The sequence below is a fragment of the Moschus berezovskii genome, chromosome 13 (genome assembly GCF_049115385.1).
Source record: "Moschus berezovskii isolate FMDL1 chromosome 13, NW_MosBer_1.0, whole genome shotgun sequence".
NCBI classification, from domain to species: domain Eukaryota; kingdom Metazoa; phylum Chordata; class Mammalia; order Artiodactyla; family Moschidae; genus Moschus; species Moschus berezovskii.
In genome coordinates, this window is record NC_142472.1 from 56,982,160 (window position 1) to 56,994,413 (window position 12,254).

The 12,254-nt window shown below is 43.2% G+C and overlaps 1 protein-coding gene and 1 long non-coding RNA gene across 2 annotated transcripts in view; both read left to right on the forward strand.

Annotated features, from left to right (window-relative positions):
• The first annotated feature begins 3,748 nt into the window (after positions 1–3,748).
• LOC129556606 (uncharacterized) lies at positions 3,749–6,303 on the forward strand. Its single transcript, XR_008686036.2, has 3 exons — positions 3,749–3,945; positions 4,783–4,826; positions 6,064–6,303. It is a non-coding gene; the product is annotated as an uncharacterized LOC129556606 (long non-coding RNA).
• Positions 6,304–10,196: 3,893 nt separating this feature from the next.
• B3GLCT (beta 3-glucosyltransferase) overlaps positions 10,197–12,254 on the forward strand; it is a 117,770-nt gene continuing 115,712 nt past the window's right edge. The window contains exon 1 of the mRNA XM_055426302.2: positions 10,197–10,226. Coding sequence (XP_055282277.2) covers positions 10,197–10,226 — 30 coding nt within the window. The remainder of the gene's footprint in view (positions 10,227–12,254) is intronic.

Sequence of the window (12,254 nt, forward strand, 5' to 3'; positions counted from 1 at the left end):
CAGGTGGAGAGCAAAGGGACTCAGCCATGCATATACCTGCATCCTCCCCCAAAGTCTCCTCCTACCCAGGCTGTCGCCACCTAACATTAAACAGAGTTCCTTGTGCTATACAGTAGGTCCCTGTTGGTTACCCATTTTAAACATAGCAAGTGTACATGTCCATCCCAAACTCCCTAACTATCCCTCTTCCCATCTGTCCCCCCACCCCGCCCAAGCCTTGCAACCAAAAGTTCATTCTCTAAGTCTGTGTGTCTTGTTTCTGTGCAAAGTAAGAAGGATTTTGAAAAAGAATTATAATAGGAGGTGATAGATGCTATGAATGTGATAGAATTATGCCTAGAGGGTGTGGTCCCAGGGTTGGGGTGGAGGATGGACAGGAAAAAAAAATATTAGAACTTGTCTTTATCTCATACTTTAAGTTTTTCTATTTTTGTATGTTTTTAGATAGACATAATTTGTCCAATGACACACATATAATTTATAAATAGACATAAGTAGCTATGGTATATAATTGGTCATTTAGAGAACATTGCTAAACAAGACCAGAAATAGGAATCATTTGATCTGATGTGTGGAGGACGCAAAATAACGTTCCCAAATGAGCATATTTGATCTGAATGCCCCAGGAAGCCTGGGCAGAAAAGTAAGGGGACCACGTTAGTCAGAAGAAAAGTACTGCAGTGTTTTTCACATGTGTGTGAGCGTGTGTGCTCAGTCATGTCCAACTCTTTGCAATATCATGGCTCCTCTGTTCATGGGATTCTCCAGGCAAGAATACTGGAGTGGGTTGCCATTTCCTCCTCCAAGGGAACTTCCCAACCCAGGGATCAAACCCAAGTCTCCTGTGTCTCCTGCAGTGGCAGGAGGATTCTTTGACACTGAGTCACCCAGGGAAGCCCAATAACACTTTCACAAAATGTGGAAAAGCTAGAGATAGCCCTGCATCCGTGGTGGGACCAGTGAGGGGAGGGAGGGGAGGTCTAGGTAGAAAGATGGAGAAGGACTTTGCCAAGTTCTCAGACCTGTGTTTTACCAAGTGCAATGGACAGGAGGGGTGGAGAGAGCAGGATGGCTAACCCTTGCCCCTGTGGATCAGTCCATGGGGTCCTCTTCCTGGTGATGCTGCTGAATGGGTCTCTCTCTGTGGGAGGAAAGAAGGAATGAGAACACACCCCTCTCCTGCCTCACTGAACCTCTAAAAGGTAGCCCTGAGTAGGAGAGGGTCTGGGTTTTTAATTCTTGAACCATAATGGTCCTCCAGCCATCTATGGCCATATCCCTATCATTGAAGACCACAGTGTTGATCTCAGACTTGGGGTTAGATAAGAATTATGCTTGAACTCACTCTTTTTTTCTTTTGGCTGTGCTGTACAGCATGTGGAATCTTAGATCCCCGACCAGGGATTGGACCCGTGCCCCCTCATTAGCTAATTAATTTTAATTGGAGGATGATTACTTTACAATATTGTGATGGTCTTTGCCATACATCAACGTGAATTGGCCACAGGTATATATGTGTCCTTCCCCATCCTGAACGCCCCCCGTCACCTCCCTCCCCACTCTATCCCTCTGGGTTGTCCCAGAGCACTGGCTTTGGGTGCCCTGAGAAGCAGGAATTCTTAACCACTGAACTTACAAGGGAGGACTCCAGTTATTGAGAGGTCCTTTAGATTCTGTGCCTGCCATGTACCTTTCTGAAACCTCTTCTCTTCCAGCACCACTCCCTCACTTTTTCCCTATTCTCAACCAACCCCTGGGTGCTTCAGTGAGTCACTTTTGCAACTTCTCTGAGCAGAGGTAAAAATGCACTCTCAAGATTTGTGGTCTCCTTTCTTTTCCTTCTCTTCTGTCCCTCTCAAACTAGGTATTAGGGTACAAAGCAGGGAAACACAAAACCAGGGCTTGCCTCCTCTCAAATGCCAAAGAACCTGACTGATTTAAGCAAAGAGATTCCAACATGCACTTGACTTAGAGCTAGTAAAATGCTATTTCTGAAAATTGTGTTTCAATTGTGTGAGACGTTATCAGGCCACAGCTATTGTTATTGAAGTCAGAGAACTGTAAAGGAAGTATATTTTTAGAAGAAAAGAGACATAAATCATGTTTTGGTTCTAGCTTTTTCGATTAAATGATGTCTGTATCGCAAAGCCTAGCAGTTCTCTTGTCGATTAATGAGATGTCCTCAGGGTTCCGTGCCCGCCTGCACCCACCCCACCCAGGATGGGTGGTCAGCTGCACCCACCCCACCCAGGAACATGTGTCCTTACCAGCCCAGGGCCCACTCCTGGGCTTGCTACTCCCCTCTGCAGACAGCTCTCCTGTCTTCTCACCCCCGATGTCATCTTAGTGCCAGAAGGGGTCTCCTGACATGATGAACTGCAGCTCCGCTGTCTTTTCACCTTCCTGCAAGCATTTCTCTTACTTCACTGACTCTGTGTGTGTGTGTGTGTGTGTGTGTGTGTGTTATCCCTCCCCTTTTCCATTTCTATCACTTTGGGTCCTTTCTTCATTTTCCGACTTCTATTCAAATCCCACCTTCTCCCAGAAACCATCCTTGATTATTCAAGCCAGAGTTTTCTTTCTTCCAAGAACACTTGTGACTCTTGGATTCATCTGGATTTCTCCAGGCAACGTCGTAGTTTGACATACAGCAGAAGGACTTTTATGTTATGCCTCAGTTTCCCCCAGAAAAATGTTAGAGAGATGTCTACTCAAGGGTGTAATTTAATAAAATTATTGATTTGTCCTGCCACAGCAAGGGTCCTTTTACGTGACCTGGCTTTTTTGTTGTTGCCACTGCCTTGACTAGTGCTAAGGCAATAATATTTTTTCCCATAAGCAGTTTTGCAAGATTGGTGGAAATTCAATTTCTCCTGTAACCACATGGTGCGCCGGTTATTTGTGTGGTTACCTGGTACCTAGTGAGGAGACACACACAGGTGAGATAACTTACAGTTTTTTATAGTTATACATACAAAACTATATTATAGTTTGCTTTTCTCTTTCTAGATATTTTGTGAGTTTCTGCAGGGCAGAGGCTAAGTTCTAAAAGCTGAACCTTTAGATTCCACATGTAAGTGATATCATACGGTATTTGTCTTCGTCTGACTTCACATAGTATAACATCTAGGTCCATCTGTGTTGCCACAGATGGCATCATTTCATTCTTTTTGATGACCAAGTAATATTCCATTATATATGTATATATATAAACATTATATATCCATATATATGTATATATGGCTAAATAAAAGGACATGTAGAGTTCCCTGGTGGCCTAGTGGCTAAGATGCTGGGCTTTCACTACTGTGGCCCAGGTTCAATCCCTGGATGGGGAATTGAGATCCCACAAGTTGAGCAGTGTGGCCAAAAAAAAAAAAAGGCATACAAATGAACTTATTTCTGAAACAGAAATAGACCCAGCAATATAGAAAATAGTCTGTATATAAAAGAGATAATCAACAGGGAACTGTACTCAATATTCTATAATAGCCTATAAGGGAAAAGAATCTGAAAAAGAATGTATATATGAAGCATCGTGCTGTACACCTGAAAATAATAAGATATTGTAAGTCAACTATACTTCAGCAAAATAAAAAGCTGAACTTTGTCGGTACCCCTCACACCTGGCACAGCATCCTCAGAGCAGGTGTTGGGGCGTTCCAGGATGGAAGTGCAGAGGAAGGGTAGGTGGGGTGTCGTTCTGGGCTCAGCAGTACCCAGCTCTCCTCCCTTCTGGCTACAGACACTGTGCCTTCCCCACTCTGTAATGAAACCCAAGCAGGAAGCGGTTGTCTGCTGGTGCTCTAGCGATGATGGCCGTCAAAAGGAACTTGAGCTGAGATGGCAGTCAGCCCAGAGGTCACCCACGATGTGGAACAGCTGGTCTGGAGGGGCATCCGGGCCAGCAGCAGAACTGGCAGGACCAAGAGCGCCTTGGTAGCGGTAAGCCATTGACATTTGCAGATTGTTGCCTGAGCATAGCATTGCCCATCTAATGGGTACTTATTATTTAAATCCTTGGTGGTTAGGAGGTTAGATAGGTAATTGAGAGCCAAAGTGGGCTGCTTGGAAATTTGGGACCTTAAATGCAACAAATCTAAACTAAAACGGGGAGCAATTCAGGGCAAGAAGGAGGGTTTTTGGATCAGACTGACCAGGGTTTGAGTACTGGTTCCTACAAGTTATATGTCCTGAACTGGTAGTTGTCAAGCTTTTTGGTCTTGGGATCCCTTTGTACTTTTAAAACTTACTGAGGACCCCAAAGAACTTTTGTTTTTATGGGTCACATCTATGAATATTTGCTGTTTTAGATACACGATCAAAGATTTTTAACAGTGATTTATTAATTCGTGTAAAAATTACAGTGGCACTTTTCTGGCTGTAGAGTGCATTTCTACCGCAGGGGGTGCAGGTTTGATCCCTGATCTGGGAACTAAGATCCCCCGTGCCTCAAGGCGTGGCCAAACTGCCCCCGCCCACCCAGGAGACACAGGAGATTCAGTTCAATCCCTGGGTCTGGAAGATCCCCTAGAGTAGGAAATACAACCCATTCCAGTATCCTCACCTGAAGAATCCCATTGATAGAGGAGCCTGGCGAGCTACAGTCCATGGGGTCACAGAATCAGACACGACTAAGCAACTGAGCACACAACCATGGTGCATATCACTCTTATCACATGTTAATATATTTTTGTGAGAAGTAACTATATTTCCCCCCAAATTCTTTAATATCTAGTTTAATAGAAGGTGGATTCTCATATTTGTTTCTTTATCTGTCAGGATATGCTGTTTTGGATGAAGTAAATGAAGATCTAGCTTTACAGGTACACAATTGGAGAATGGGTTTTTAATAATATTTCAGTGAAATTGTGGGCATTATTTGATATTATACCAAGATTCAAGACAATCAGAAGTTTCTTAAAGATTAGTTGCAACTTGAAACTGAAGTCTTATCAGGGAATTTCTGTATGGGGTTTCATTAAAACCCATTGGTCTGTCTTACTTTGAATGAAACTTTTTAAAAAACCCATTCATGATTTTGTAACATCTTACATGGTCCCTTGGAAAATAGTTTCCAGAAGTTGCAGGACTTAGAAATGTTGACTCATGTGGTTATACAATATCAAAACATCACATTTATTAACACTATCACTGATGTCACTGAAAAAATCTTCCCGGATGGGGAGGCTTTGAAGCTTATGGCAGCAAAAACAAATTGTCCAAAATTCAAGTTTCAGGTCAAAGCTTCTATCTTAATAGTTGTCACAATAACATCAGCTGTTTTCTTTGAAGTGGAAGGCTCAGTTTATTTTTGAGAAAAGGTTTGCCTGGTCCCTAGGGGTGAATTACCAGTTTATGTGTCAGTCTGTCAACTAAAATGTTCACATGTTCTGTGAAAAAAGCAGTGAGTTCAACCTGCGACTCAAGCATCACACAGGTGCTTTTCCCTGAGGCAACGTTGTAGTTTGACATACAGCAGAAGGACTTTTATATTATGCCTCAGTTTCCCCCAGAAAATGTTAAACAGATGTCTACTCAAGGGTGTAATTTAATAAAATTATTAATTTGTCCTGCTGCAGCAAGGGTCCTTTTACGTGACCTGGTTTTTTGTTGTTGCCACTGCCTTGACTAGTGCTAAGGCAATAATATTTTTTCCCATAAGCAGTTTTGCAAGATTGGTGGAAATTCAACACAGGAAAAAAAAGGTAACATTGTACTTAGGACTATTATAAAAAGTTTTGACCTTAGGAACCTGGGCATTCGAAAGAGTCCTGGGAACACCAAGAGGATCATAGACCATACGTGAGAAATGCTGTCCTAATGTAAGCTGCCTGACCTCTCTAAAATAGGAATAAAGCTGTTTTGAGAAGTAAATAAAATATTATTTAATAAGAAATAATGCATGGAGAGCACCTAGTATTGTGCTGGTATATAACAAGTGTTTGTTAAATGTTCGCTGCTGCTATTAATCTAATCTACTGATATGTGAGGGTGTAGCTATCATTTATAATAGATGATGATACGCTTTCATTTTTCTCCATAAACTCATTCCTTTGGCAGATCTCCCTTGTAGTTAATGGCTCCATCTGTCTCTTGTGGCCCCTCTCTCCACTCCAGCCAGTGTCTGCGCACTCACAAACACTGCTGATGTGACCTCTGTCAGGTCCTCAAGATGGTCCCTTCTCTGCCATTCCTGCTGCCACCAGCCAGCTTACAGAGCATGGGTTGGTGGAAAGAGACTGCCACCAAAGACAGTTCTGGCTGTTGGTATTTGACCTGCCTAAGTTTACTAATCTGTAAAGTGGGAAAAATAGTCTTTATATATATATATATTTTTTTTTCTAGTGAGGATTAAATGAAATAATAAATTTGAAAGTAACTGATACATGGATATGTATAGCTGATTCACTTTGCTGTAAAAGTAGAAACTAATACAACATTGTAAAGTAACTATATACTCCAATAAAAATTTAAAAATAAAAGTAAAAGATAAAGTATGGCAGAGTGTCTGCTGCTGCTGCTGCTGCTAAGTCGCTTCAGTCGTGTCTGACTCTGTGTGGCCCCATAGATGGAAGCCCACCAGGCTCCCCCGTCCCTGGGATTCTCCAGGCAAGAACACTGGAGTGGGTTGCCATTTCCTTCTCCCATGTGTGAAAGTGAAAAGTGAAAGTGAAGTCGCTCAGTCATGTCCAACCCTTAGCGACCCCACGGACTGCAGCCTACTAGGCTCCTCCATCCATGGGATTTTCTAGGCAATAGTACTGGCAAATGTTCAGCGCATGTTAGTACATTTTAACTGTATAAATTCTTCCAACCTATGAGCATGGAATATCTTTGAATTTACTTGTCTTTACTTTACTTTACTTTAATTTAATTTAATTTACCCTGGAGAAGGAAACGGTAACTCACTCCAGTATTCTTGCCTGGAGAATCCCATGGACGGAGAAGCCTGGTAGGCTACAGTCCACGGGGTCGCAAAGAGTTGGACACGACTGAGCGATGGAACGGAACGGAATTTAATTTCTTTTATTTATGTCTTACAATTTTCAGTGTACAAGTGTTTCCCCTCCTTGGTTAATTTATTCCTAGATATTTATTCTTTTTGATGTAATTATAAATGGAATTGTTTTTTAATTTCTCTTTCTAATAGTTTATAGGAACACAACAGATTTTTGTGTACTGATTTTTTTCTTTTCTTTTACTGAACTCCTTTATTAGTTTTAATGGTTTTCTGATGAAGTTTTTAGGGTTTTCTGTATAGAAAATCATGTTATTCACAAAGAGCACAGATCCCACTGTTGGTAGGAATATAAATTGGTATAGCCGCTATGGAAAATAGTAAAGAGTTTCTTTAAAAAGTTAAAAATAGAACTACCAGATCTGGCAATTTCACTTCTGGATATTTATCTGATGAAAACAAAAACACTAATTTTTTTTCAAAAACTCCAATTTGAAAAGATATGTACCCTATTTTCACTGCAGAATTATTTACAATGGCCAAAAGATGGAAATGACCTAACTGTCCATTGCTGGATGAATAGAGAAATCGTGGTATATATAGAGTATTATTCAGGTATAAAAAAGAAATGAAATCTCGCTGTTTTGTGACAACATGGATAAACCTCAAAGGCCTTATGCTAAGTGAAGTAAGTCACACAGAGAAAGACAAATACTGTACGAACCCTCTTTTCTTTTAATTGGAGGGTATTTTCTTTTCAATGTTGTGTTGGTTTCTGCTGTACATTAATGTGAATCAGCTATAAGTATACGTATATCTCCTCTCTCTGGAGCCCCCTCCCACCCCTGATCTATGTAGAAATTAATACATGCATACTCCAAGCTCAGAGATGCAGGTTGGTGGGTGCTAGAAGCAAGGGGTTAGAGGGAGGGAGAGATGGGTGGATTTTTTTAAAGTTTAAATAAATTGAATTTTAAAAATGGATCATAGAGTAAATAAAATATACAAAATTGCAACAACAACAAAAAAGAGGTATGCTTCCTGTTGCTCTTGTTGATACACCTAAAAGGAGCGATTCTTAATCTTTACTGAGAACCAGAGGTTATGTGATTCAGGAAAGGAGAAGAAAAGAACCAAGTGGATAATCTGTTTCTGATCAGAAGTTTCTAGGAGCTAGCTTTTTTTTGGTAGAGAAGAGTCTACATCTTTTTCTATCTTCAAAAAAACCAACAGCTTCAGAGATTTCTGGGCTTGTCCTGAGGGACTACAGAGATGGTAACCTTGGTTGTATTTCCTGGATCTTGGTTCAGGGCTGATAGTCTGTGGGAATTTAGTCTCTTTGGGTAAAAATCATGGTTCAAAGTGTGGCTCGATAGAATGGGTTTCACTTCTAGTCTTGGAATAGCTTTGAAAGCAAAGGGAGACAAACTCATCAGAGGTGTGGGAGACACCCTCTGATTAATTGTCATCGGGGTGTTCTTCCTGAGCACCTGCTGCCCGGGAGGTGTGGCCACTGGGTCTACTCCAAGAGAAGGAGGTCTCTGCTGTCTCTTCTATAGGCGATAAGATTCCCCTTGTTTCCCTACAGGTGAAGGCCTCAGGTGAAGTGGCTGATTTCTCCCCTACAATCATGTGTGCACTGACTCTGGGGGAGTGGGGCGTGGCTGTGTGTGTGCTCGGTCCCTCAGTCATGACCGACTCTGTGCGGCCCCAAGGACTGTAGTCCCCCACCAGGCTCCTCTGTTCATGGGCATTCCCAGGCAAGAATACTGGAGTGGGTTGCCATTTCCTCCTCCAGGGTATCTTCCTAACCCAGGGATCGAACCCGAGTCTTCTGCATTGGCAGGTGGGTTCTTTACCACCGAGCCACCTGGGAAGCCCATGGGACATGATTAATGGATGGTTATATCATGGGTCTGATTATCACAAAGACCCAGTTTTAGGATTCTACTCCACTGTCAGACCTCAGGGCAGATTTTAGTTTGGGAAAATAACCCTCAAGGTGCATGCATAATTCATAGGGCCACTTTTCTGTGTGCAGAGGAATGGATGGTCCTCCTGATGGCGTATGAGAGGGCCCTGAAAATGGGGAGCTGGGGTCTGTCCCCTGGTCTTTGCTGGCACCAGGCAGGATGCCCACGCCGGGCTGGGCAAGAAGCCTGCACCCTGTCACCACTGCCCTACACCAGACACCTCTGAGCTTTACGGTGTGCATGTCAGCTTCTGTCTGGATGCCCTTCTTTTTTCTCTCAGCCCAGAACCTCCTATTTCCCCTTTAAGACAATGTCCAAAGGTCACGTCCACTTTTCTAATAACCAAATCCTATGGCCCTGGTCGGAGAAGGCAATGGCAACCCACTCCAGAACTCTTGCCTGGAAAATCCCATGGGCGGAGGAGCCTTGTAGGCTGCGGTCCATGGGGTCGTTAAGGGTCAGATACGACTGAGTGACTTCACTTTCATTTTTCACTTCCATGCATTGGAGAAGGAAATGGCAGCCCACTCCAGTGTTTTTGCTTGGAGAATCCCAGGGACGGCAGAGCCTGGTGGGACATGACTGAAGCGACTTAGCAGTAGCAGCAGCATGGCCCTGATAGTCTGTTTTCCCTTCTGTATGTTCTGAAGTGTTCCCACCTGTGCTATAGTGTTTCATTATAGCAGGAACATTACTTCTGAACTTAAAAAAGAAATAGTGTATTTATTTATTTGGCTGCACCAGGTCTTAGTTGTGTCAGGCTGAAGCACGTGGGATCCGGTTTCCTGATCAGGGATTGAACCCAGGCCCCCTGCATTGGGAACCCAGAGTCTTAGCCACTGGGCCACCAGGGAAGTACCACTTCTGAATGTTTCTCTCTTTCTCACTGGACTGGGAGTTCTTACACCTAGGGCCATGCTTTGTGCTTCTTTGTATCTGCCCCAGAGCTGAGCAATGGGCATGCCAGCTAGAAGGTTCAGTGGGTCAGCGTCGGTTGAATGAATGAATGCAGTCCAGCCTTTTGGGCCTACTGTATAGTTATTAAGTGATCAGAAACCACCTTTATAATAATCTCATAAATCTATGAGATTCTTTGGTGATCTATGGTTTTCTCCATATAGTATTATGTTCTCCTTCAGCATTTAGAAAATTCTTTTTAAAAATTACCAGTCTGTCTCAATCATGATACGATAGCCCTCTACCCCCAAAAGAGGTGACTCCCTGGTTCTACCCCTGCAAAGAGCAAGGGCATACTTTCAGGGATGCGTGTGGAGATTGCACCTGGAATTCAGGTGAGTGAAGCCCAGGAAGAGAGTTGTGACCTCCTCATTTTCATGGTCTTACAGTGAATGAGGGACTTCCCTGGTGGCTCAGACGGTAAAGTGTCTGCCTATAATGTGGGAAATCCGGGTTCGATCCCTGGGTCGGGAAGATCCTCTGGAGAAGGAAATGGCAACCCACTCTAGTACCCTTGCCTGGAAAATCCCAGGGACGGAGGAGCCTGGTAGCCAGTCTACAATCCATGGGGTCACAGAGTCGGACACAACTGAGAGACTAAAAAAAAAAAACAAAAAACAGTGAATGAGATGAATTTTTCTGTTGAAAGGTTTCCCCTTAATGGTTAGTGGTTCAGGTGGCAAAAGAGGCACGGAGGTAGATGGTGTGTCACTGTGAACACTGGTGTCCCCATGGGCACGTTTTGTTCTAAGCAACTCTCAATCTGTGATCGGATGGGGAGGGAGCACTCCGAGCAAATCCATTGATCGTGTGACTAGAGTAAGTGAAGAGTAATCCTTTTTAAAACGTGAGTTATGGAGCTCTGTGACATGCCGTTTATCTGTGTCTGCTGTGGGAAGGAAGCATGCCAGGGCAAGTTTACGACTTGGTGCTCTTGGCACCTTGTATTTAGGGCTGCTTCCCACACCTTTACTACACATGGATGAAGATATTAAGCACCTCGAGTTGCTTGTTATCAAACATGGAGTGGATATGTGAACAGGAAATAAGCTGCCTAATTTCTAGGTTCCTGTGTCTGTTTAAACATGCTAGTGTTTTGCTTGTTTTAGTTTGAGTGGATTTTTATGTATGTATTTGGCTGTGCTGGATCTTAGTTGCATCGTGTGGGATCTTCAGTTGTGGTGAACTCTTAGTTGCAGAATGTGGGATCCAGTTCTCTGAGCAGGGACTGAACTCAAGCACTGGGAGGGCAGACAGAGTCTTCGCCACTGGACTACCAGGGAAGTCTCTTGTTTTAATACTTAATATCTAATATACACGAGAAAAGTTTTCTTGGAAGAAAGCTGAACAGCTTTGGAAATTGGAAAACTTCTAGAACTCTAAACCAGGTAGGTGAATTTTAAAGAAGGATGGAAGGGATCGATGCAGTCAGTCATAAATTTGCAAAGCGTCACTAAAAAATGGAAGGAAGGAGTCTTACATTTCTTTTCCCTCCCAGAAAAATGGTGTTGACATTGGGGCCACAAACCTTGGCTGAATGGAACCAAATAGCACTATTTGCATTCACACAAAATATTCAACCCCCAGTTTTAAGACTTCAGTGTAAACCGGAGAGAAAAACAAAACAAAACAAAAAACAAACCACCATTGCCTCCAGACATCTTTTTATGTAGCAGCTGTTTTAAGGGCAGATGAACATACAGGTCCCAGGCACTCAAGGTCAAACCTCCCAGAGAGCATTCACCTTTATTGGTCTAAAGACAGGAAACATTCAGCACCTGCTTCTCTGTCTCGCCCACGTCTTAATGGCATCCCTAAGGCCTGGCACTGGTCCTCACTTGATGTTCAGCAAGTGGGTGGAGAATGTGTGTCCACGTGGAAGATATTGGTGTTCAGAGGGTGCTTGGTGCAATGAGAAGCACAGAGTGGGCATCCAAAAAACATGAAGAAATAGGAATGAAAACATGGACGTGACCTTCAGAAGGCCACGGTCCGGTGAGCAGGAGCACTTGGCAGCAGTGGGTTGAAGTTTCCAGGGGAGGCGTGTGTGGGTGTGTGTGGTGTGGTGTGTGTGGTGCAGGACCCTCAGAGGGGGCTGCAGTTCCTCTGTAATTGCTTCCTTTTCCGCCACCATCTTCCCTGCTGGGGAGGGCCATTTACCTGGGGACAAGAGGGACTTTCCCAAGGAAGTTTCCATGGTCCCTCCACTTTTCTGCTTTCCAATGTAATTTATTTTTGTAATCAGACTTTTGAATAAAATTACACCGTTCCTCTTCCATTATGGTGAACACTTAAAATTACATTTACACAAACTTCTATTACAAGCCAAATTCCAGGCCTAAGCTATTGGCACCATTCCTTTC